General features: G+C 44.0%; 2 protein-coding genes and 1 non-coding gene across 6 annotated transcripts in view; 2 read left to right on the top strand and 1 right to left on the bottom strand.

The window, feature by feature from the left end:
* Nucleotides 1-4,063: 4,063 nt before the first annotated feature.
* Nucleotides 4,064-24,594, top strand: part of MYH10 (myosin heavy chain 10) — a 121,909-nt gene continuing 101,378 nt past the window's right edge. The window contains exons 1-2 of one of the 4 annotated variants that reach the window (XM_069603512.1): nt 4,064-4,556; nt 11,486-11,861. In XM_069603512.1, coding sequence (XP_069459613.1) covers nt 11,517-11,861 — 345 coding nt within the window. In that variant the 5' untranslated portion in view covers nt 4,064-4,556; nt 11,486-11,516. Of the gene's footprint in view, nt 4,824-5,527; nt 6,023-11,485; nt 11,862-24,594 lie in introns of those variants that run through there. The other 3 variants (XM_069603510.1, XM_069603513.1, XM_069603511.1) reach the window with 3 other exon arrangements.
* LOC138415461 (splicing factor 3A subunit 2-like) lies at nt 5,391-7,583 on the bottom strand. Its single transcript, XM_069544087.1, has 2 exons — nt 7,577-7,583; nt 5,391-5,965 (listed from the first exon to the last, which is right to left on the bottom strand). The coding sequence occupies exons 1-2, from the start codon at nt 7,581-7,583 to the stop codon at nt 5,391-5,393; spliced, it is 582 nt and encodes a 193-aa protein (XP_069400188.1).
* On the top strand, nt 15,164-15,305 carry LOC138415575 (small nucleolar RNA SNORA79). The gene has a single exon (XR_011247326.1). It is a non-coding gene; the product is annotated as a small nucleolar RNA SNORA79 (small nucleolar RNA).

Genomic DNA, 24,594 nt, shown 5'->3' with positions numbered 1-24,594 from the left:
GTTTAAAAATGAGCAGCAACTCAGGCACCAGCCAATGGGTGCTGAATTTCCAGATCTTCCATGTTTTCCAGGGAAGCCAGAAATCTGAATTTTCACGAGATAACTCTGTTTTTTTCTTAAAACATTACCTGTTAAGGTATATTTTTCAAATCATGTAATTTACAGTATAAAATTCAGTGTGTGTGCGTGCTCAGTCATGTCCAACTCTTTGCAGCCCCCTGGACTGTAGCCCACCGGGCTCCTCTGTCCATGGAATTTTCCGGGCAGGAGTACTGGCATGGGTCGCCATTTCCTTTTCCAGGAGATCTTCCCGACCCAGGGACAGAACCTGTGTCTCCTTCGTCTCCTGCATTGGCAGGTGGCTTCTTTACCACTGAGCCACTTGGGAATCCTATAAAATAGACTTTTTGGTAAATTTATCCAGTTGTGTAACCATCACCATAAATCAATTTTATAACACTTCCGTCGTCACAATAAGATCCCACGTGTATATTTACTGTTAATCCCTGTACTGTCCTCCCTTCTCCTCACCGCAGCCCTCACCCCGGGCAGCTAATGTTCTACTTTTTGTCTCTAGAGCTTTGCCTTTGGGGGACATTTCATATAAATGGAATAATACAGTATGTGGTTTCCCTGTCTGACTTCTTTCACTGAACATGTTTTCAAGGTTCATCCCTGTTGCTGCATGAATCTGTAGTTTATTTCTTTTTATTGCTGAATATTATTCCATTGTGTGGGTGTACAACATTTTGTCAACCCATTTACCAGTGGATGGACTTTCCTTTTTTTTTTGCTATCATGAATAATGCTGCTATGGACATTTATGTACAAATTTTTGTGTCCGTATATATTTACTTTTGTTTTTTGGTTTTTCTGGTAGATATCTAAGGATAGAATCGTGAGTTATATGGTGCGTTTCTGGGGTTTTCGGTTTTTGTCTTTGTTATTTGCTTTTGGCTGCGCTGCTGCCTGCAGGCTTTCTCTAGTTGCAGCGCACAGGCTTCTCATAGTGACGGCTTCTAGTGCTGCAGAGCGAGGACTCTAGGGTGGATGGGCTCCAGTACTTGTAGTGCACAGACTTAGTTGCCCCCCAGCATGTGGAATCTTCCTGGACCAGGGATCGAACCTGTATCCCCTGCATTGGCTGCTGGATTCTTTACCACTGGACCACCAAGGAAGTCCAGTACATTCATGTTAAACTTAAAAGAAATTGGCAAACTGTTTTCCAGAGTAGCTGCACCATTCTACATTCCTGCCAGAAATCGCTGAGCGGTCCTGTTTCTCTGCATCCTCACCAACATTTGTTATTGTCTGCCTTTTTGATTACAGTCATTTCAGTGGGTGTGAAGTATATCTCACTGTGGTTTTGATTTGCATTTCCCAAATGGCTAATGATGTTGGATAGCTCTTGATTAAGTGTTGGAATTCACTCAGATTTATTTTAAAAATGCTTCATATCAGCCTTGTACAGATGGAACAAAACAGCTTAGAACAAATCAGGTTCATGGGCTGGAACTGTCATCAGTGAATGAGTTTGGACTTATGGCTTGGACTCTGCAAAACAATGGCCTGTGACCTTTTTCTTTTGGAGGTAAAAGCAGCCTAGACTGCCAGCAAAAATTATTATGGAGAGAGGACAAAGATTTCTTACTCTTTTGTAATGAACTTGTAGACTAGGTGGGAAAAAAGACCATTTTCATCGATATGTTCATAACACCATGCTTTTTTCCCCAGTAAATCAACCTGTTACATATGAATTGAATGAGTCCTTTAGGTATATATTTGTACCCTCTTTTGAGAGATGAGGTTAAGGAATTTGTCAAAGATTAAAACTCTGGTGGGGATTCCTAGGTGGCTCAGTGGCAAAGAATCTGCCTGCCAAGCAGAAGATGTGGGTTCCATTCCTGGGTTGGGAAGGTACCATGGGGAAGGAATTGACAACCCACTCCAGTATGCTTGCCTGGAGAATCCCAAGGACAGAGGAGCCTTGTGGGCTACGGTCCACGGGGTCACAAAGAGTTGGACACAGCTGAGCGACTAAACAACAACCAGTGGCAGAGATGGATTTAAAGCCAGGTCTATGTGGTCCTAAATCCTGTGTTTTCCTGCTCAAAACAGCAACAGATTCTGGGATGGAGCTACGTGGGGTAAGACTGGAGTCTGAAGAGCCTGGCTGGCTAGCTGATCGAGGTGGAGGGGAACACAGTGTGGGAGCAAGGGAGAGGAAGGAATCAAAGTGGTTTCAAGGTTGGTTGTATTAAAAAACAAAGGGAAGTTGGGAAGAAAAAGAATTTGGGTGAGATGAAGTGGATGTGGGAAGAAGATAAGTTTTGGACTTACTGCTTTTGCAGTTGTCCTCCAATCCAGGTAGAGACACGTAGCAGACTCCCCAAGGCTGGAGAGATGCCATGGCTAGAGAGAGATACTTTTGTGTGCAAGAATGTGTGCTAAGTCATGTCTGACTCTTTGTGACTCTATGGACTGTAGCCTGACAGGCTCCTCTGTCCATGGAATTCTCCAGGCAAGAATACTGGAGTGGGCTGCCATCTCTTATGCTGGGGGATCTTCCTGTCCCAGAGATCAAACCTGAGTTTCCTACATTGGCAGGCTGATTCTTTACTGAAGTGCTACCTGGGAAACCCAGAGACACATTAGGGGACAGTGTTTTTGTTTTTGGCTGAGCCATGTAACTTATAGGATCTTAGTTACCTGACTAGGGATCGAACCTGAGCTCTGGCAGTGAATACTCCCAAGTCCTAACCACTGGACTGCCAGGGAATTTCTGGAAACAGTCTTTTTATTATTGATTTCTCATTGAGACTGACGTCTTTGTGATGTTGAATTCTGTTGAGCTGAGCTTCCTAGCCTCCTCTTCTGATGGTCCACTGACTTTGTTTTATAATTATGGGAAATCACAGACTTGGTGGCCGATGGGGCGGTTTGTGTGTGTGAATGCTGTGTGCACTCAGAAATGACTTCAGTGGCTGGCAAAGCTGAGACTCAGGCGTTAGAAATGGAGTGTTTGGTCTTCTGTAAAAAGTTTATTTTTTAATTCAGAAGAGGAATACTTGTCACATACTACATACAGTTAACTTGTACTCCATGTGCAGGCTACATTAAGGACAGACTTCATGGAGCCAAGTCACAAGACACCTGGACAAGGGGCAGCTTACTCCAGCAGGCAGGTGGGGGTGGGGGACCAGATGCGCTAGGACAAAGGACAATACAGGACCCGATTCTGACTTCCCCAGGAAGGACTCTGCATTCAGCTGCCTTAAAATCGTCTCTGAATTCTACCAACCCCTCCTCATCATTTCCTGCCTTGGTTTTTTTTGCTTTATTCACCTTTTACCAGACTGGAAGTTTCCTAGGCTTAGCCACTTACATACATCATGTCGTAAATATTAAAATGCATCCTTATTGAACATGAAGTAACATCTTGCTATAAAAATTTTTTGGAAAAGATTTTGCAAATTTCAAATTTTTTAAGACTAAATGATTTTATTCTTGTGACTTACCTAAACTTTATTATATTTATATATAATTAGGGTCGTGTCGCAGTTGATTAGATATTGCAGACATTTCATTAAATATTAACTCGGATTTTTCTAGTTGCCTTTCCTTATTTTGGAACCTTTTAAATTTTTTTCTTCAGGTCTCAAACGTTTTTTACAAGGCCTTTGAAAAGTTAATAGGCCCTGAGGGATAAGAGAGTCCAGCAGAACCTCCTCATAGCCTCTCTCATGTAGGGAGCTGCATACTAAAAAAAAGAAGGAAGTAACGAAGGAATGAAGGACGTGAAATCGTTTTCCCAAGGTGGGTTCCCTTCTCAATATTCTGGAATCTCAGCCCAGCCAGGCGTCTGGGTAGGGAGGCCTCTCCCCTAGCAAACCCGGCGGCCGGCGCTCAGCGGACCTAGGCAGGGTCAGCCTGGGCCCGAGGTCGCGACAGGGGCCTGAATGCCGACCGCCGACGGCAGGCGAGGTCTGTCTTCCCCCCGCCCCCCTCCCGCAGCTGGTGCGCATGGGCAAAACCGCAGCCCGAGCCCTGGTTCCCCTCCCCCACTGCAGGTGAGCCGCAGAGCCGTGGCCCCCACTCCCCGCAGCCCCGGGGGTGACGTCAGGCCTCTGGACCGCGCTCCAGCCCCGCCCCTGCAGGCAGCGCCGGGATCCCGCGACTCGGCGTTGGAAGCCGGTCCCACTGTGGGACACGCCGGCTGCGACAGGCAGAGGGGGCGGCGAGGCTCCGGACTGGGCTGCCGCGGCGGCCCGATGCCAGGGCGTGGAGCGTCCAGGCGGAGCTCGGGGCTCTGGCCGCGGGCACACCTGCCCGGCCGTCCGCACAGCCAAAGCCGCTGCGGGGTCCGCACCCACTGCCCCGCGGGATCGCGGGACGCCCTGCCAGTCTCAGCTGTCCATCTCTGCCCTAGCCAGCCAATCACCCACGACTGCCCCGGCCGCACCTCCCGGAATCTCTGATGGACGTGCGGCTTAGCCTATAGTATGGGGGCCTCGGCCGCCTGGGCTGGGAGCGGAAGCCAATGAGCATCGTTTCAGGTGGGTGGAGGGAACGGACCTCGAGAAGGTAGCTTCGTTCGGGTTGCTAACGTCTTCCCTTGGAGATGGGCGCGCAAACGGACCAGTGGGTCTGGGGGCGGTGGTGACGGGCGTGGAGCTGGCCCAATGAGGGTGGGAGTGGGTGGGGCAGCCCGGAGTAGCAGTGCTAAAGGAGCCCGGCGGAGGCAGCGGTGGGTTTGGGACTGAAGCGCCGGTTCTGTGGTCGCGGCTGGGGACGTGCGCCGGCGCCACCATCTTCGGCTGAAGGTGAGAGGTGCGGTTCCCCGGGTCCGAGACCGGCGACCGGAGACCGGGGACGGTTTGTGGTGGGGGGAAGGATCCTCGGCGGCTCTGGAGGGCGAGGACGGAACCGAAGCGGGAGCTGGGGAAGACAGAAGGGACTCTGGGCGGAGGGTTTGTGCTGCGGGGGCCGTAGATTCCTGCGAGGAAGGACATTGCGGGGTGGTGGCGGGGAACGGGACCCTAGTGGGTGGAGAGACCCCTGGAGGGGCGGGGAACGAGGTCCGAGGTCCTTGGGAGTGAGAGACTCCTGCGGGGATGAGGGCCTGGGGGTGCGGGAGGACTGCCCCTGAGGGACTGGGGATGGAGATCTGCGGGTGGGCATGTGCGGACCTGGTAACTCGGCGTTCGGGATCCTTGCGGCGCGTGTTTGGGGGGACCTCGTGCTCTAGTGGGGGTCCCTGGGGATCCCACGAGTCTTTGCCTGTTTCTCAGGAGGGCAGGGAGTCTTGGGGCGGGCTGGAAAGCGCAATCCCGATTGGGGGTGGGGGGAGCGCTGGACGGGAAGGGCCCTTGGGTGGGCTGCTGGGTGGCTTAGGCCGGCTGCGGCACCCGGAGCGCGGTGCGGAGTTCGCCGAGGGGTCGGAAGGCGGGCGGCGCGCCTGGACCTGCGGGGTGGAGGGACGCGAGGGCAGGGCTGCGCACGGCCGGGGCAGCGCGCGGCGGGTGAAGGTCTGAGCAAGCCGGCCTCGGGCTTGGGGAGGGTCGGGCTCCGCTGGTCCCGGGGGAGCAGGGCGGGAGGGGCGGCGTCAGACCCGGCTCTGTGGGGGCGGCGGGGACCGGGGGTGGACGTCCGGCCAGGCCCGGGCAGCTTGGGGGGGCGAGGCGGGAAATGTGGCGGGGGCGCGTTGCTGCAGGGCGGCTGGGGGGGAGGGTCAGCCCTGGCTTCGGGATCCCTTTATTGTGTAGAGGATCTGGGCATGGCTCGCCGCGGAGTCTCTTCTTGGCCTTCTGCAGTGGGGGGGGTCCAACCTTGAGCCCATAAAATCGGCCTGGAACGAGGTCGGAGGGAAGTTGAAGGCGCCGAGTCCCGGCGTCCGCGCGGGCTTTGTGGGCCTGCGGTGGGCGGATGCGGCCCGGGGACCGGCCAGGCCCCCAGCCCGGCCTGCCTGGGAACCCGGGCCTTGGGAAGGAGTCTGGCGACCTGGCGGGTCTGAGCTCGGCTGGTGAGTTTTGGCTAACGTGGCCTCTGCCTATGACCGTTATCTCCGTTCCTTAGGGCCTCTGCAGCTCCCTTCAAGATCACTGCGGTTGATGGAAGGGGGTGGGGTGGGGTGGGGTGGGGTGGGTAGGGGAAAGCAGGCGGGTAGATCCCTAGTGCAAAAGAAACAAAGACGGCTGTTTTCGCTGAATAATATAATACCAAATTTAATACTTCAGTTTTGCCGAGATTTTTGTTTTTTAACATTGAAACTGAGGATTCTTTGAGTCAGGCTTCATTATTCTTGATAGTATCTCACTCTGGAAAACTTTAATGTATTTATTGTTTCATTTCCTTCATCCGTCGGCCGTCATTAATTATCCTTTTAGTCCCATGCTTTTGATGTTTAAGTATGCCCTGTCTGTCACGGATCCTGGAAAAGTGGCCATTTTATGCATCTCCTTACTTCTGCATCTTAAATTCAGTTCCTCCCCGTCCTTATCTGGAGAAAGCATATGGTGTAATTGGGCGATATAGCACCAGCTTTTGCAGCAAAGAGATGTGACCCGAGAGCTTGCCTTTTCACTTGGGCCCCTTAGGGAAATCATTTCAAGGAAGACAGGCTGGATGGAAGGTGAGACAGGAAATTTTCAAGGGCACGTTGTATGGTGAAAGACTGTAGTCTTCAGCGGTTTCTGTACCTTCGTGTCATGTAGGAAGAATAAAAATTCCTGGTGTCGGTCTCCCTGCTTCAGAAACGTTTAACACAGTGTAAAGATATTCACAGAGGCGGCTTGGGCCATGAAGAGCGGTAGTGTCCTTTTGCACTTGATTTGCATTTCTGCTCATTTTTGGTTAAACATGATTTTGATGAGTGAACAGACTTTCAGGTCTCTGTAAGATGAGTGACCTTAGTGGTAGCTTTACACAAATTGTAGACGATTTTGTTTATCTGTCTCAGAGAGATGTGCTGTCATGGATCATTTATCCATCGTTTTTGTTTGGATTTTGGTATGCAAGATAGTCATAAAACTGTTTCCCTGTGCCTCTACCTACCATAGGCTCTGGGAGGCAGTTGAGAAGCTTAGTGGGTGGTGTTTCTTTGGGAGTGAAAGATGGCCTTGTGGATCGACCCCCAGGGGTGTGTGTGTGTTGAAAAATCAAGTGAAGGTGATGGGGCTTTGACTTTGGGGTGGGGGGCAGCTGATAAATGATTTGAGTATAATTAGGCAGTTACTTCAGAGGACACCAAGAACTTTCAGATTCTGTCTGTTATAAAGAGGTTCCTGTTTATTCCTTTTTTATGAAATATAAAGCCTTTGACAGATTGTGCTAGTGTGTTCATTGGCTGATCTTTCCTAATTTTTCTTTTTTCTTTTTTTGTCCACACCATGTGGCTTGTGGGATCTTAGTTCGCCAACCAAGGATCAAACCTGGGCCCCCAGCAGTGGAAGTGCAGAGTCCCGACCGTTGGACTGCCAGGGAATTCCCTGAGCATGTACTCTTGAAACCATAATTGATCATTGATTGACAGGCAGTATGTAGTGTATACTACATGTCAAAGTTTTCCCCTCCTCACCTTCCATCCTTGTAGCACGTGTTCTGGAGCTGAACTCTGGGTTTCCTCCCAGCTCTTTGTTAGCTCTGTGACTTTGGGCCAGTTTTTGGCTTTCTCTGAACCTTGGGTTCCTCACCTGTAAAATGGAGATAGTAAAAGAACCTACCTGGTGAGCCTGTTGTGAGGATTAAGAGTTGATATATATACACTTAAACCACTTAAGAATACCACCTGGCCATTATTAGTGGTATATAACAACAGTATTTGCTGTTTTCAAAATTCTAATGTTACCCTTCCTACAAGGCAAAGCATTTGAAAGTGGTTTCCCTATTAAATACCAGTATTATCATGACAAGTTGCCAAATGTACAATGGAATGAGAAAAATACAACATATTTGGCAACCTCAAGTGAACAGTTAAAATGAACAAAACCTCTTCCCTGGCCTTAGGAACTCTACCATCTAAACAAGGATTTGAGCACCTACTGCCTGCTGAGACCTCTGGTAGAGATGAGAAGGGTGCCAGAAGAGCAGCACAAAATGTTAGGAGGAGGAGAAGGATTAAATTGCCAGGTTGACCTGAAAAGAACTTGTGAAAGGATGGCATTTGGGTCAGGATTTAAAGGAATGTTCGGTTTTTGGTGGTGGAGGAGAAGCCGAAGCTTACTCTGAGGGTCAGGACCGTTCATGTAATGGTTGATCAGTAGGTATATAAATGCCCTCCTGTGGACCAGGAAGTCAGCTCACTGTATAGCAAGGACAAAACCATCCTTGCAGTGTTTAGTTAGTTATAGGAAACTCTGGAAAAGTAAAAGGTAAAAAGTTTGTAATCCCACTACCCAGTGAAGACCCAGTGACTATTTGTTTCCTTTAAAACAAAGATGTTTATATGTAATTTTTCGCCACAAAATTGGGAGCATATTATAATCACACTTTTGTGATCCCTTTTTTCTCATGTTAAATTACAGGTGTTTCCCCACCTAGCAATAGTACATACTAATAAATTTAAAATGTATTGATTTGATCAAATAATTTTGAAAGTCCATCAATTCTTAAAAAAAAAAAAGACCTGCCCTAGAAATGACCTGTTGTTATTCTAATTTATAGTCACTTGCTAAATCTCAGCAGATAATTTACATGCCCGTTGTAAAAGGAAAAATGCATGCATTTTTCTGAAGTATTATATCGGGTATACAGTTTATACCTAATATGGATAATAAGAGTAACTTGTTATCCTATTTTTGTTCTAGCTGGACATTTTCTCTAAGAGGCTGTTCTTCTTAAGGCAGAATGTGTCCTATAGTCTCTATCCAGATTTATCCAGAGTGATTCCCACTTCAGAGCCATCTTCTTCCTAGCAGTGGGTAGTGTATGGGTTGGGAAGACAGAAAATTAGTTATTAATCTTAGTAGTGCAGTCTGGAGAGATGATGTGTTTTTGAAACCATGCTTCAGAATGTACATATATGTATGAATATTTTTTCTATTGCCTTCTCCCATGTGGATGCCTTTTAGTTAGAAAGCATATTAGTAAATCTGTTGGTAGAAGTTTTAATGTTATGTGGTTTGTGATTTTTGTTTTATCCGATTGTATACGCCTAAAACTGGTAAGCATATCCTCTCATTCAGTTAATGAATTAGTCTGAAACATTGGTTTTCAACCTTTGTTGCCTCCCCAACATATCTGGTGGTAGCAGTGGTTCACCATGGCAACCAGAGAACTGTGGAGTGATAGTTCTCAAAGTGTGCTCCCAGACCAGCATTATCAGCAGCATCTGGGAATTTGTTAGAAATGCAAATGACCAAGGGTCTCCGCCCCAGACCTACTGAGAATAAGGCCTGGCAGTCTGTATTTTAATAAACCCTTCAGGTGTTGCTGGTGTAAGAGCCAAAGTTGGAGAGCCCTGCTCCGGCGATGAGTGTCTGTAATCCTTTACATTGTAACAACCAGTTTCTGAAAAGTCTTAGCTATTTGATTCTAGTACATTCTTATTGGGCCTGAAAGGGCTAGTATTTGGTTTCCTCTATCAGTGTTTAATCTTTTAGGGTAAAGATAGCGAGATCTCTTTAAGAATCTGAAGAAAGTTATGCGTGTTCTCTTCAGAAAAGCACAGGTCTACAAAAAATTGTACAGTGTATGTAGACCCATTTCAGTGCCTTCATGAAGCCTGAACTTTGTGCACTGAAGGTTAAGAACCTCTTGATGGGACTTCCCTGGTGGTCCAGTGGTTAGGACTCCACGCTTCCACTGCAGGGGGCCCAGATTTGATCCCTAGTTGGGGAACTATGGTCCCAAATGTCATGTGACATGGCCAAAAAAAATAAAGAAAAAAAAAAGAACCTCTTCACAGCCTGGGGTGATTTTGATTTCCCTTGTATCCTTCCATCTAAGAGGTAGGTAGGCAGGCAGGCAAGAGCTTACCAAGAATCCCCCTCATCTTGGGGAGAGGGAGAAGTTGGGAGAGTTGGATGGAGGAGCAAGAACAGCTGCTTCCTTGCCTTCTTTCATTGATCTGAGTGAGGTTTGTGATAACCTGGAATTTGGCTGGAAAACGACTTACTACTCTAAGTCATAAGGGAAGTGTTTAATGATGGTGTTGGATTCCAGAAAGACACTTGTCAGGCAGGAATGATGAGTCACACCAGAAAGGTGAGTGACGAATGTAAAATCCTGTCACTTGATCCACAAAGTCAGTCCCACAAGCATGAGAGGAGAAGTAGCTTCAAGGACTGTGTGTTGGGCTTTGGCTGACAGCTACATGTGAGCCAGCAGTGAGCACTCAATAAACCACTGAGGTCTTAGATACATTCATTGTAGAAGTCCCAGAAACATGCTTGCTATCCCCACCAGGGCTGAGGCTGTGAACAGTTCCTGTCTCTTCTGCACCAGTCTGGAATATTCTGTTTGCTTCCGGCCCCTCTAAAGGGGTGTAAACACATGAAGTCTGTTTCGAGGCGAGAGCCCAGAGTTGGGGAGTGAGTCCTGGTACAGGGCGGAATGCCGACGAGGAGCCGGAGGGGAGCAGCTGCAGGCCTAGGAGTGGAGACCTGGACAGCCACCATCACATACTTGAAAGGCTGGGTGTGACACCAACTCACGCACTCACCCTCTGTGGCCTCATGTGATCACACTGACATCACGTGGGCCATGGAGAAGCTGCAGGGGGCTGGCTTAGGGGAATCGTAAGAGTGTTGAGTCTGTTGTCTGAAGGGCATCTTCCCAGGTGGCGCAGTGGTAAAGTATTTGCTTGCCAACACAGGAAACAGAGAGACACAGGTTCGATCCCTGGGTTGGGAAGATGCCCTGGAGTAGGAAATGGCAACCCACTCCAGTATTCTTGCCTGAAAATTCCATAGACAGAGCAGCCTGGCGAGCTGCAGTCTATGGGGTCGCAAAGAGTGGACATGACTGAGTGCCTGTGCACACAAACACATAGGATGGGAGGAACGTTCTAGACCTGAGGTTTGCTCTACTGGTAGTCACCGTGCATTTCTGTAGTGACATCCAGGTGGTTGCAGTCATTCCAGCACCACTCCCAGGGTCGTTTATCCTGAATTTCTGTTTTTGTTTTCTTAGTTTTCCTTTCCCTTCTTAACTCCCTGTTTAATTTGTGGCGGGGGTGAAATAGGAGATGAAGAGAAAAACAGAGTCCAACTGCAACTTTGCTGTTTCCTCCCACTTGTGTTTCAGCCCTCAGTGACTGAGGGTACATCTTGAGTGGTCCTCAGAGAACCAGTCATCATTTATGGTCACCCCTGGAATTTACCTTGGAAACCCAGTTATTGGGGCCCTGGAGGGGGCTACACCAGCTTCTTCACTCCAAGTTCATGCATTTTGTTTACCAGAGCTTTTGTTTTTAAGTTTCTTAGAAGAGTTGTGAACCACAGCTTATTTCTAAATATCTGACTTTGTTTTCCTCCTCTTCTCATAGAGGCGATTGCTCTTGGAGCTTCCTGTTTACAATGGCACAGAGAACTGGACTCGAAGATCCAGAGAGGTATCTCTTTGTGGACAGGGCAGTCATCTACAACCCTGCCACTCAGGCTGATTGGACGGCCAAAAAGCTAGTGTGGATCCCGTCGGAACGCCATGGTTTTGAGGCAGCTAGTATCAAAGAAGAACGGGGAGATGAAGTTATGGTGGAGTTGGCGGAGAATGGAAAGAAAGCAATGGTCAACAAAGATGATATTCAGAAGATGAACCCACCTAAGTTTTCCAAGGTGGAGGATATGGCGGAATTGACATGCTTGAACGAAGCTTCTGTTTTACATAATCTGAAAGATCGTTACTATTCAGGACTTATCTATGTAAGTATGCCCTCTAAATAATCATGTGAATTGGTGCCTGGAAATTCATGAAAGTCATACATACTGCCCTAATCAATGTGGAATACTCTTTCTGTTTAACATGACTATTTGTACTAAAGATGGGAAGATTGCCCCAAGTCTTACTTTGCTTTAAATCTTCATTTTAAATAATCCAGTCTGGATTAAATACACTAACAGGGATTTGAGACTTTTGTGTAGGGGTGCTCTGGAGCCTAATAAGATGGAGGAGAGCATGTGGCAGAAAGATCAGGGAACTTAATATGGTAATGAGAGTTGCATTCACAGTAGGATATACACTGGATTTCTAGTGTATATCCGGGGGTGTAAAGAAGCAGGGCTGCAAGCTTAGAGGTTTCAGTGAAGAGTGAGATCAAGGTCATTGGGTACAGGGAAGTGGGAAAGCTGAATGCTGAGGTTTTTAAGAGGAAACAGTTCAGGGTCAGATTGAAGCTGGGGCTGTCCTGTGGTTAGTAGTTGCCACATGTCAGAGTCACTGACAATGTTGCTGAGCATATGGAAGTTCCCGAAAATAATAAGGGGCAACGTTGAGAAGAAATATGCAAGCCAGATACTGCAAGAACCTAGAAAGCCAAAATATGTTTGAAGGGATGGTAGACACAGGTGGTGGTATTGGTTTAAAGAGGGCAGGGTAATTAGCAACGTGGGTGGACTTAGGGATGATCGCACTAAATGAAGTCAGTCAGACGGAGAAAGACAAACACCATGTGATGTCACTTACACGTGGAATCTAAAATAGGACACAGACTTATCCACAGAACAGAACCAGACTCGCAGACCTGGAGAGCAGACTTGTGTTTGCCATGGGGGAGAGGTGGAAGAGGGATGGTTTGGGAGTTTGAGATAGGTAGATGCAAGCTATCATAGAGTGGAAGAACAGCAAGTTCCTACTGAATAAATAGCCCAGGGAACTGTATTCAGGATCCTTTGATAAACCATAATGGAAAAGAATATGAAAAAGAATATGTGTAGGTACACACTTTTTCAAATTCTTTTACATACATGTATATGTGTATGTGAATCACTTTGCTGTACAGTAGAAATTAACACATTTTAAATCAACTATACTTCAATAAAATAAATATAAAAGAATAAAGAAGGCATGGCAGATAGAAGGTAGATTTAGAAAGGAGAGACGTTGAGAGAAAGGTTTGATATTGTAATGGTCTGAATTTGGGAAACCACTTGAATTTTAGGCAGAGGTAACATTTGTACTACTAATGTTGAGGCATAAGTCAGAACTTCAGCAACTCAGAGGTCATTTTCCCATAGAATTAGTTTATTTAGTGGATATGTACTGAGCACCTACTATGTTCTGCCCCGAATAATCATTGGAAGGACTGATGCTGAAGGCCCAGTACTTTGGTCACCGATGTGAAGAGCTGACTCATTGGAAAAGACCCTGATACTGGGAAAGATTGAGAGCAGGAGGAGATGGGAGTGGCACAGGATGAGATGGTTGGATGACTCAATGGACATGAGTTTGAGCAAACTCCCGGAGATAGTAAAGGACAGGGAAGCCTGGCGTGCTGCAGTTCATGGAGTCATAAAAGTCAGACATGGCTTAGTGACTGAACAACAGCTATGTTCCAGGTGCTGGGGAGAGTGCAGGGAACAGGCCAGGCCAATCCCTGCCTTCGTGATACTTCCTCACAAGGAAATGAAACAGGACTATGGGGATGGCTTTCCCCCGTGAGTATGGGAAGGATTCTGAGAAGGTAGCATTTGAGCTGGAATCTGGCTGGTAGGAAGGAGTTTGCCATGGGAGCATCTGAGGAGTAGTTCGTTCATGACTTTCGCCAGAAGGGTTGAATCAATTCTGATGGTCTCTTTTATTTTATTTTTTCTCTGTGAATTAGGATGCAATGTAAGAGAGTAAGAGGCACCAGGGTTGGGTAGGTGACTTGAGGAGAATGGGGATGCCTTGCAAAAGGGAGGAAGCAAAGGATGAGAAAACAGTTGGAGAGCAGCATTGGGAATCCAGCGGAGACTGAGCAGCAGAGTATATTTTTGCCTGGAGGGAGGGAGGGAGAAAGCTGATAGGCAGGGACTGTGGGCAGATCATAATGTTGAGATCAGAGCAGTGGATCCATTTTGGATGATCCCCTGTGCAGTGAATTGTGATGGGCTGGAAAAGCAGGGACACAGCCAAAAAGGTGTGGAGCACTGCCCTGAGAACAGGAGTCTGTCTTCACCTTGCCTCCCCCTGGCCCCTGTGGGCGACTACACTAAGGACAGAGGAGGGAAATAGAGGGGTAGGAGGCTGTGGGTAAAAGTGAAGGATGAAGGGAAAAGCAGTTTAGTTTGCTGTAGCTATTCCTCATGACAACTCTAAGACTTTGCAAGTATCTTTTATTGAGTTTGACTTATTTCCAGCTTAATTCAGGGTCAGCATAAGTAAATTATCTTGAATTTCTTCTCAAAGCGTGGCCGCCTGGTCTTTAGAAAAGGAGAATCTGAGTTTTTTAAGAAGTTCTAGGGTCCCAAGAGAGGTGAGGGTTTGGGAGGATCATACCTTCAGTTAGTGGATTGGAGAAAAGTTTCCTACAGAAGATTCAGATTGGAGCACTTGACTCTAAAGAAACCTGCTAAGGAATGGGGCTGTGGGTGGCCATGATTGCTAAGCATTGAATGAAAGGTGTGTTGGGCTTTGAAATTTACCAGGCAGTTGAAATTGATCAGTTGAGGTACCATGAGAGCAGACACTATAATAGCTTGGCTGGGACCTTTGGGATATATTTCTATAGATAAGATACAATGTAAGTTACTTAGGTTTGGTTATGTTACTTCCTTATATCTTTAGATTTAATCTCCCTAACATCCAGATCTCTGGTCATTAATTTTCATTTTCTTTCCTAATAAAATCATTTTAAAACTGCAAATGTCATCTCTACTGACTTTTTAGCTTTGTTTGTTGTTGTTGTTCAGTGGCCAAGTTGTGTCCAACTCTTTTGCAACCCTGTGGACACATGCCCTTCACAGATTTTGAGGTGTAGTACTTTTATTGTTCAGTTCTAAATATTTTCTAACTTCTTTCTTCTTCAGCCTGTGAACCTTTTGAAAGTGTACTTAAAAGTGTACCTAAATGCTGGTTTTTAAGTTATCTTTGTTACTGATTTTTAAGTTAATTTCCTTTTAGTCAAAGAATATAGTCCACATAGTATTTATCATTCCTTGCTTTTGTTGAGACTTGCTGCTTGTAGCACACTGTCAGTTACATTTATGAGTGTTCTGTATGTTTGTAAAGAACGTATATTCTCTTTTGATGGCTGTTCTGCTCACTGCGTGGAGCCTTAAGTAGTGGGATTTTAGGCCATCATATATCTAAACTGACTTGTTTTCATTCAGGGCACCATGGGTTAGCTGTCTGTCACTGCCTTTTGATTTTTGCAGACTCAAACAATTGGAAAAAAAAGAATGTGTATTCTGTTACTGTTGGGTGTGGAGTTCTATATGTGGCCATTAGACTAAGCTTTTTAACTTTGTAAACTTTACTAATTTTTTTTCTTCTTTGTCTATGTGTTATTGAGAAGTATCTTAAAAACTCGCAGTGTGTTTGATCAAACTTGTGTACGTATTCCTTAAAAATATAGTTTAGTTTTGCCTGTTGTTGAATTTTTATATGAATGAATGTCTTAATATATTCCTTTTTGTGTCTGTTTTTTTTTCTTTTGCTCAGCATTATATTTTTTAGAGTCACTTATGTTACTTTGTGTTAATGTAACTCAGTAGTTATAGACTCCTAGGGGCTGCTTTAAAACCCTTCCATGACATCCTTGAGGTCAAAACTATTTTCATGATTATCAGAGACTTTATTTGCCCCTTCACTGTTGACACGGATACTGATGGTGCAAAAGCCATGGTGAGGAAAACTGCTGACACCTTATCATGGAGAAGGCAGTAACCCCATACTGTCCTGGTGGTTGTGCTGATCTAGTTTTGTTCAAGAACGTCCTTGATAAAGCAGGAGAAATGATGGGTTTTATTAAATCTCCGCTCTTGGGAACATGTCTTTTAGTATTCTTTGTGATTAAACGATAAGTATGCATAAAACACTTCTGCATATTGAACTAGGATGGTTGCTTTGAAGAAAAGCATGTATGTACAGCTATATGAATTACAAGCTAAACTTGCCTTTTTTTAAGAATAGAATGCCATTTTTATTTGATAGAATGACTGGTAGATAAGCTATGGTTAATTGACACCAGGGTGCTTGGCCAGACATTTTCTTGAAGATGAACAGGGACTTCCTATGTGGTCCAGTGGTTAAGACTGCACCTCAAGTTCAGGGGATGTGGGTTCCAACCCTGGTTGGGAAGCTAAGGTCACACACACTGTGCATGGTGGGGTGAAAAGAAAATGAACAAAGTGAGCCTGACACTGCAAAGAAAACAATTGAATATATTTGTCAATAGTGATAAAATTTGATTTTCCACATGAAAATTAAAAGTTGCATCTGCCACTGAACTTAATACCTTGTCAATACATAAAACCTTTCTGATGAGGTAGATGGCAATATTAATGAATGTGTTGTTTTTTTTTAAATAATGTCATATAGTGTGAGATGTTATCATTTGGAAGACTTGTATAATTCATTGAGCCAAAGTTTTCCAAATGATGTGTACATGATGTTACAAAATCATGCCTGGGTAAAAGATTCGTTCAGCATAGAAGTTGAGCCAGTGACTTCGATGTGACAGGATATGGAAGGTTCACTGACAGGGTGTCACATGCTACATTGCATCTCATTTTTGAGCAATTCTCACTTGTCGAGTTTTGGTGTAGTATCAAAGAGAAATATCTATAACTTCATGAAAAGACTGCTAAACTACTCCTCCCTCTTCAAATTAAATATCAGTGAAAGACTAATTTCATGTATTTCAGTCAAAACAACATCACAGATTGAACGCTGAAATGGAATGTTGAATGTTTTCTATTAAGAAAATTGAGTGTTTTCTATTAAGCCAGACAACAAAAGATTTGCAAATAAAAGACAGTGCCACTCTTATTTTGTTTTAGAAAACAAAAGGTTTTTTTCGTAAAAATGTTATTTTTATTTTTAAACAAATAAATACACATTAAAAAACCTAGTTTATTAATATATGTATATTTATATAAAAATATATAATACAGAAGATTTGGGGGATCTTTAACAGTTTCTAAGAGTAGTCAAATGCCCTGAACTATAAAAGTATTTTGTTCATTTTTGTGGAATGTAATGTTCCAGTGTAAGATTTTTGTCCCAATTTATTTATCCCCTCAACTGATTTTGAGCATTCCCCCTGTCTCCCGCCCAGTTTAGGGCTATTGCAAACAGTGCTTCAGTGAACAGCCTTGGTCATGTCCTGGTGCATATAAGCATGGCTTTCTATAAGGTGTATAACCAGGAGTGGAATTTCTGGGTGACACAGGACATGCATATCCTTAACTCATATCTTGAGCATTTCTAGATAATACCTGAGAGATTCCATTAGGAAACACACAGCCCTCTAAATAGGTTTTTGGCACATTTAATAAGGGGAGGATTTACAAACACGTGAATAGAGTTGAGAAAACAGATGCAGAAATGTTGCAGTATCCTGTCACTAGTGATGGCTGAGAGCCCTGGACCAACCTTGATCTTTAAAGAAACAAAGAGCTGGTACCTTGATCAGGAGAGGATGCTTTGTGGAGAGGGCTTCCTGGTGGAAACTGGCCGCCTTCAGAGGGAACCTGACGCACTGGCCTGGGGGATAAACATCCTGGCTTCATTTTCTCCCCATTCTCAGTCTCCTGCTGCTTGACTCAGAGGAAAGGGAATTTGATGATATATTTCTTAAGAGTCAGTCTCAGTTCTATTTGGAAGTGAATTTAGTGTATGGTACAAGGTATGGGCAAGGTTAATTTTTTCCCCCCACATGTCTATTCGATTAGTCCTGTGACATTTATTGAAACACAACCCTCTCTCCACTGTGCTGAAGTGTCACCTTTATCATAAATCAGGTGCTCACAAATGTGTGCTTGACTTCCTCTTGTTTCATGGGTCTGTTATGGCCATCCTTGGGCTGATGTCACATTATCTTGATTATTACGGCTTTATACTATGTCTTGTGGGCTTTGCAGATGGTGCTAGTGGTAAAAACCCACCAGCCAATGCAGGAGCCATAAGAGATGTGTGTTCGATCCCTGGGTGGGGAAGATCCCCTGGAGGAGGGCATGGCAGCCCACTCCGATACACTTGCCTGTAGAATCCCATGGACAGAGGAGCCTGGCGGGCTGCAGTGCATAGGGTCGCAAAGAGTCAGACAACGACTGAAGCGACTTCGCACATACACAGTGTGTCTTGGTGTCCAGTATGGTAAACCCTCACTTTTGTTCTTTGAGATTGTTTTGGTTGTTAGGTCCTTTGCATTTCAGTATAATTTTAGAACCGTCTTGTCAGTCTTTCATACACACAAAACCTGATTAGAATTTTGATTGGATTTTTGCTGATTTTGTAGATCAGCTTAGAGGAGAAATGAGATCTCTACAGCATCTGTTCCTCTAGTTCTTTTTTTATTACTTCTTAATCTTTCGTAATATGTTTTAGGTTTGGTACATCCTTTATTGGATTTATTTTTAGGTATTTAATTTTTTATGCTTTTTAAGTGGTGTTTTACATGTTTTTAAATTGTTACCATGAAGTAGTAATACAGTTGCCATGTTTTTACAATCAACTTTTATATATTGACTTTATATTCACCAACCTTACTAAGTTTATTGATTGATTGTAATAGTTTTGTTGAAGATTCTTATGGATATTGAATACACTCATGTTGTCTGCAAATGACAGTTTTATTTTTTCCTTTCTAATTCTTATACGTTGCTTTATTGCATTGTCTAAGAAGTTCAGTAAATGTTTGCTGAATAGTAGTGGTTATTGAAGGCATCTTTGTATCAGAAACTTTTCAACATTTCACTGCTAAGAGTGATTTGTTTTGTTTTGAATATTCTTTTATCAGATTGAGGGAAGTTTCCTCCTATTGCTAGTTTTTATTCTGCATGGATAAGTTTTTTTAAATACTGTGTACATACCCAGTCCTGTCCAACTCTTTGTAACCCTATGGACTATATAGTCCGCTGGGCTCCTCTGTCCATGGAATTTTCCAGGCAAGAATCCTGGAGTGGATTGCCATTTTCTATGCCATTTTAAATACTGACTGGGTGTTAATTTATCAAATGTTTTCCCAGCTTCTGATCAGACAATAGTGTGATTTTTCTGGTTATTTGGTTATCATGGTGAATCGTATACTGTATTTTTTAGTGGTAGACTAACCTGGCAAGGACCAATATTCTTCATATATATTACTGGATTCCTAGATTTTATTTGCTAATATTTTGTGTAGAATTTTTGTATCTATATTCAGAAAGGAGATTGATTGAAAATTTTCCTTTCTTAAAATGTCCTTGTCATGTTTGCTGTCAAAATTATGCTGGCTTTTTAAAATGAATCTGGGAATATTTTATCTTTGTATTTTCTCTGGAAGAGTTTGAATAGTATTGATGTTATTTCATTTAAAAATAATGATATAGTTTCCTTTGTGGGGAAGTTTTTCTTTCATAGTTCTTGAATTTTTCAGATTAAAGACTTTGGGTAACAGTTTTAATAGTTGAGTTTTTCTAGGAATTTGTGTATTTCATCTAAATTTTCAAATTAATTTGCCTGATGTTGTTCCTAATAACCCTCTTGTCTCCTGTAGGATTTGCTGTGATATTCTCTTGCATTCCCAATACTGACCATCTGTTCTACCATTTTAAAAATGAGTCTCACCAGAGGCTTATCAATTTTACTAATTTCAATCGTCTTTTGATTACTTGAGCCTATGATTGTCTATGATACAAGATACAAGGGCAATAAAAGTAGACTCATAGGAGACCCACATATTATTCTGGATTTTAGTTACAACCATCGCCTCTGTGCCAGTTACTGTATATGAGAGGTTGTGGAGGTAATCTGAGGCTCTGGGTGACCTCACGCTCTGGGCAGACAGTTAGATCAAGGGGAATGAGTGTGCATGTAGGTTGCTCAGGGGTTTACCTTCCTCCCTCCTGGGCTTTGGGCTGGTGTATTTCTGGTACCCTCTAACCTCTCAGGGGACACCAGTTAGGGTCCCAGCTGAAAGCCTGGGATGTTTACTGTCCTCCTGGGTGGATTTTTTTTTTTTTTTGTGAAGAAACGAGGTCTGTTGTGCTGTAGAGTTTCCCATAGTCTGGATTCTGTTGATTGCATTCCCATGGTGCCTCCTGTAAACTGGATGCAGAGGCTTGATCACATTCGGATTCCAGAGGCACAGGATGCCAGCTGTCTCACTTGACGATGCTGAGATGGATCAGTGAATCAGTTTGGGCTTTGTCGGCCTGATTCCTGTTTTAGGAGTGTCTGCCCTTTCTGAAGGGTTTTAGTGCCTGTGATGTGCACTGTCCTGGTCCATCATTTCATTAGGAAGCCAAACGGTGATAATTTAATGTCATTCCCTCTATGTTTATTGGCTTGATGAATTCTTTACTCATTCACCATGTATTACCTGCCCCTCTCCCACACACACACAGTTTTCTTCAAGTTTATTTTTTATTATTCTTCTTTTTACAGAATTTTGGTTGTTTTCCCCCCTAAGGAGCAATAATGATTAATATTTTAGTAATCCTTTCTGTGCTCTTCATATTCATCTTTAATTTATTCAATTTAACTTTCATATTTGTTAATTATTTTTATCTCTGTACCTTCTTTTTCTTTTGTTATCCACCTTTGTTGTGTCTTTAAGAGTCTACATCATACTCCATTCTGTTGTAGCCATAAATCTATTTCTTCAAGTTTTTCTTTCAGCTTATTTTGTAGAGAATGTCCAGAGGTCATTTTTCTCTCTGAATATTCTGGATGATGAACTTTCCCTCATTATGTAGGGTTGTTGTTGTTTTTTAAATTGTGTTGTGTTGTAAGTTGATAAGTTTTCTGACCCCATGGGCTGTAGCCCTCCAGGATCCTCTGTCCATGGGATTTCCCAGGCAAGAGTACTGGAGTGGGTTGCCATTTCCTTCTCCAGGGGGTCTTCCTGACCCAGGGATTGAACCTGAGTCTCCACATTGGCAGGCGGGTTCTTTTCCACTAAGCCGCATGTGAATTTCATCCAGGTGTGGCGTTTGCAGATGGTGTGAGTGAATTGTTCTTTCTTCTCTCCCCTTCCTCTTGGGTGGATGTCGGATTTCTTCTGAGGGCTGTGGCTGGGGTGGAGGTTTGTGAGATGCTCCCAGTTCAGTGCCCTGTCTCTAACAGGAGACTGTCTATCTGCTCCTTTGCACTGGTATCTCTACCTTTCTTAGTTCTCTGGTTCTCTAGACCTTCAAAGCTTCAAAGTAATAATGTATATGCATATCCCTGCTTTCTTCAACTGAGGCCCAGCCCTAAAGGACGAGTAACATTTTCCAATACTGGATAGAAGATGGATGTTCTAAGCAGAGTGATCAGCATATAGAGACGCCTGGAGGCATGAAAGCAGCATCAGTTCAGTTCAGTCACTCAGTCATGTCCAACTCTTTGTGACTCCATGGACTGCAGCATGGCAGGCTTCTGTCCATCACCAACTCAGCAGCATACGGTGCTGAAAAATTAATAAATCTTTTGTGTGCTAGTATTTTTGTATGTCTCTTTTTGGTTTGTTGTTCAGTCAGTAAGTCCTGTCCGATTCTCTGCGACCCCGAGGACTGCAGCACACCAAGCTTCCCTGTCCTTTACTATTTCCTGGAGTTTGCTCAGATTCGTGTCCATTGAGTCGGTGATGCTATCTAACCATCTCATCTCATCTTCTGCCACCCCCTTCACCTTAATAACTGTTACTTGCTGTCCTAAAGCCTGTACAAGCTTCTTCAAGCGTTTGCAGTTTTTCAAAATGTTCTCATGACTTTAGGATTTCAGTGTTTCTGACTATTCAGTAGGCATTCATTCTCCTGGGCTCCCCTGTTGTAATGAATCTCGTTTTAACATGCCACAGTCTTAATATGTTGAAGAGGGATTCATTATCTTTCCCCACAAGTCAAATGATTTTTCCTATCCACCCATAACTTTTCCATTCTCTGAAGCTTGGTGACCTTGGAGTCAACTTTAACACACGCCTTGAATGGATTTCTCTAGTCAGAGTTCTGAGTGCTGTTGAGTTTTTAGTCTTTCTTCATGACTCAATTCTGCTCTTTTTTAAAAAAATTAATTTTTTTATTTTTGACCATGCCATGTGGCATGTGGGATCTTAGTTCCTCAACCAGGGATCGAACCTGTGCTCCCTGCGTTGGGAGTGCTGAGTCTTAATAACTGGCCACCAGGGAGGTGCCCCGCTGCTGCATTTTTGTCTTGCTTTTCTCTACTGCAGGCCTGTTACTGTGCCTGGAGACACCTCCACCTTCTGCTTCCCACCTCTTGCCTCTTCAGGCTCTCTTCCATGTGGTGCCATATTTATACTGTGTGAGGAATGCCTCTTCCCTTCCATCATTCTTCTCCCCTGAGCCCCGGATACCTCATCACCTGGGGAGGACAGAATCTCAGTGCTGCCGTTTGCCTGTCTAGGCTCTTCCCTCTCACCTTCCACAGAGCAGACCATTGTCAGCTGCGCTGCCCTTCACTCCGCCCCGGATGTACCCTCCCAGGCTATACGTTCTTACTGTTTTAATAGGAATTCCTTTATCCTTTGTTTTGACCTGTTTGTCTTTAAAAAGAACATCAGCGACCCTCTGGGCCTGGAATTTGCACCTGGTTTTACTGTTTCTGATGAGGTGGCCATCGGCTTGTTGTTTGTTCTGCTCCAGAGTTGTCTCTACTGCAAAGACCTGTGCATCTTTTTCTTTTTGTATCATTCTCTTTTTAATACCTTATGTTGTGTCTTGTTTAATGTATCTTTTTTGTGTTCATCCCTAGTGTGCTTAAAGGTGCTTAACATCTTGCGTGTGTATTCAAACAGTAATGAAGGCTACTTTGAACTTGAGGCCTCCAGAGAGATGATTTTAACATCCCCATCGCTCTTCTTCCATGTAACTTGGGGAAGACCAAGTGCAGTGATCAGTTAATGCAGGAGCCCAGCATTTGAGCTAATTTTGGGATAGAAGTTTAGCTCTTTAAGCACCTCAGTTTATTATCTTCACTTAAACCTCTGTCACTGCTCCTTTTTGGCAAGCATAGAATACTGATGATTATTCCATCTTGTTTTTTGATGACTTCATCATATTTGTGAGACTTACTCATCTGTAATCCTAGTTCTCAGAAAAGCCTCTACCACATGGTAACACACAGGCTGGAATGATTTCTGATTACAGATGTCATTGTTAGGATCTGTTAGCATACTGTACATGCTATGGGGTGTTAAACTGAATTTGCACATTTTAAATTCCTTTGAGTTCTTGTTGTTCTCATTTTGGGCTAGTATGCAATTATTTGCCTCTTACAAATGAAAGTACAGTGTAACTTCATGATAGAGATATCTCATTTTTGAATAAAAAAGTAGATGCTTATATATTACAGTTCATTGAGATGTAGTTCTGATTTGTCAAATTTACTGTGTGTAAATGAAACGCAATAAAAAAATTTTAATGTTAAGATTGCCTCTTAGTTTTCTCGCCCTTAATAAAATCTGTTTTTAATCATCTCTTGTTTCCTTTTTGTCCTGTGGGTGGCAGAGAGAGGCTGGGCTAGTCAGACTAGAGACCCGTTGTTGGTAGAAGGTCGGTGGAGGGTGTCAGGGTACTGGGTGCAAGGCCGAGAGCCAGCCCCACATCTCAGAGTGTGATGCTGGACGTGAGAAAGCCAGCGGCTGCAGACCCAGCGGTCAGCTAGGGAGGGGCAGGTAATTACTGTGGCCTCGGGCAAACAGGGAGGGTGTCCATCTGGTCAGTTTAGAAGTCAGGCCAAATCGGTGAGCTCAGGCAGGGCCCTTGCTTGCCTTTGTTTTAGTCCCAAGCACTAATCTAGGTAGGAAGTGCATTCCATCTTCTGTTGGGAGGGAAGCAAAGATAAAGAACAGCTAGAGAGGTGGTTCTGATCACTTCAACTTTTTTTTTTTTTTCCAGCAGCCTTTCCTTTGAGCACCATTAACTGCTGCGTTCAGAGCAGCATGGTCTGGACAGTGCCCCCTGGTGGCCACTGTCAAGGGTTTCAGCCTTTCTAAACAGCCGATGCTTAAAAGCCCCTCCGTGCTTCATGAGGGGACGAGCATCATCGGTCTTCAGCCTTTTCTAGGGTCCTCTCACCTTTAGACTTAGAATCACCCAAAATAAAGGGTCTGGTTTCCAGTGCAGCTGAGGTGCGTTCAGCCCCGCCAGGACCAGAGAGTCTGGCAGCAGTCCTAACCACTCTTATTTTTCCATTATTCCCAGAGTCAGTTCTCAGAAATCACTCTGTGTGAATTTTAAAAAAATTAAAGGCAAAAATGCTCCTACTGTTAATTCTGAGTAATGATTACCCTACTGATAGGAGGGTTTTTATCTTCCTAAGACTTGTGACTCTTAAAAATTATTGAGGACCTCCAAAGAGCTGTTTATGTGGATTATTTTTAATGATATTTACTGTGTTTAGAAATTAAATATTTTAAATGTTTATTACCTCATTTAAAATTAAACCTGTAACAGGTTGACATAAATTATTTTTATGAAAAAAATCTATATTTTCCAAAAAATATCATTGATATTATACCCAAATTTG

This window comes from Ovis canadensis, chromosome 11, assembly GCF_042477335.2.
Source record: "Ovis canadensis isolate MfBH-ARS-UI-01 breed Bighorn chromosome 11, ARS-UI_OviCan_v2, whole genome shotgun sequence".
NCBI classification, from domain to species: domain Eukaryota; kingdom Metazoa; phylum Chordata; class Mammalia; order Artiodactyla; family Bovidae; genus Ovis; species Ovis canadensis.
This window is presented reverse-complemented; position numbering and strand designations above follow the sequence as displayed.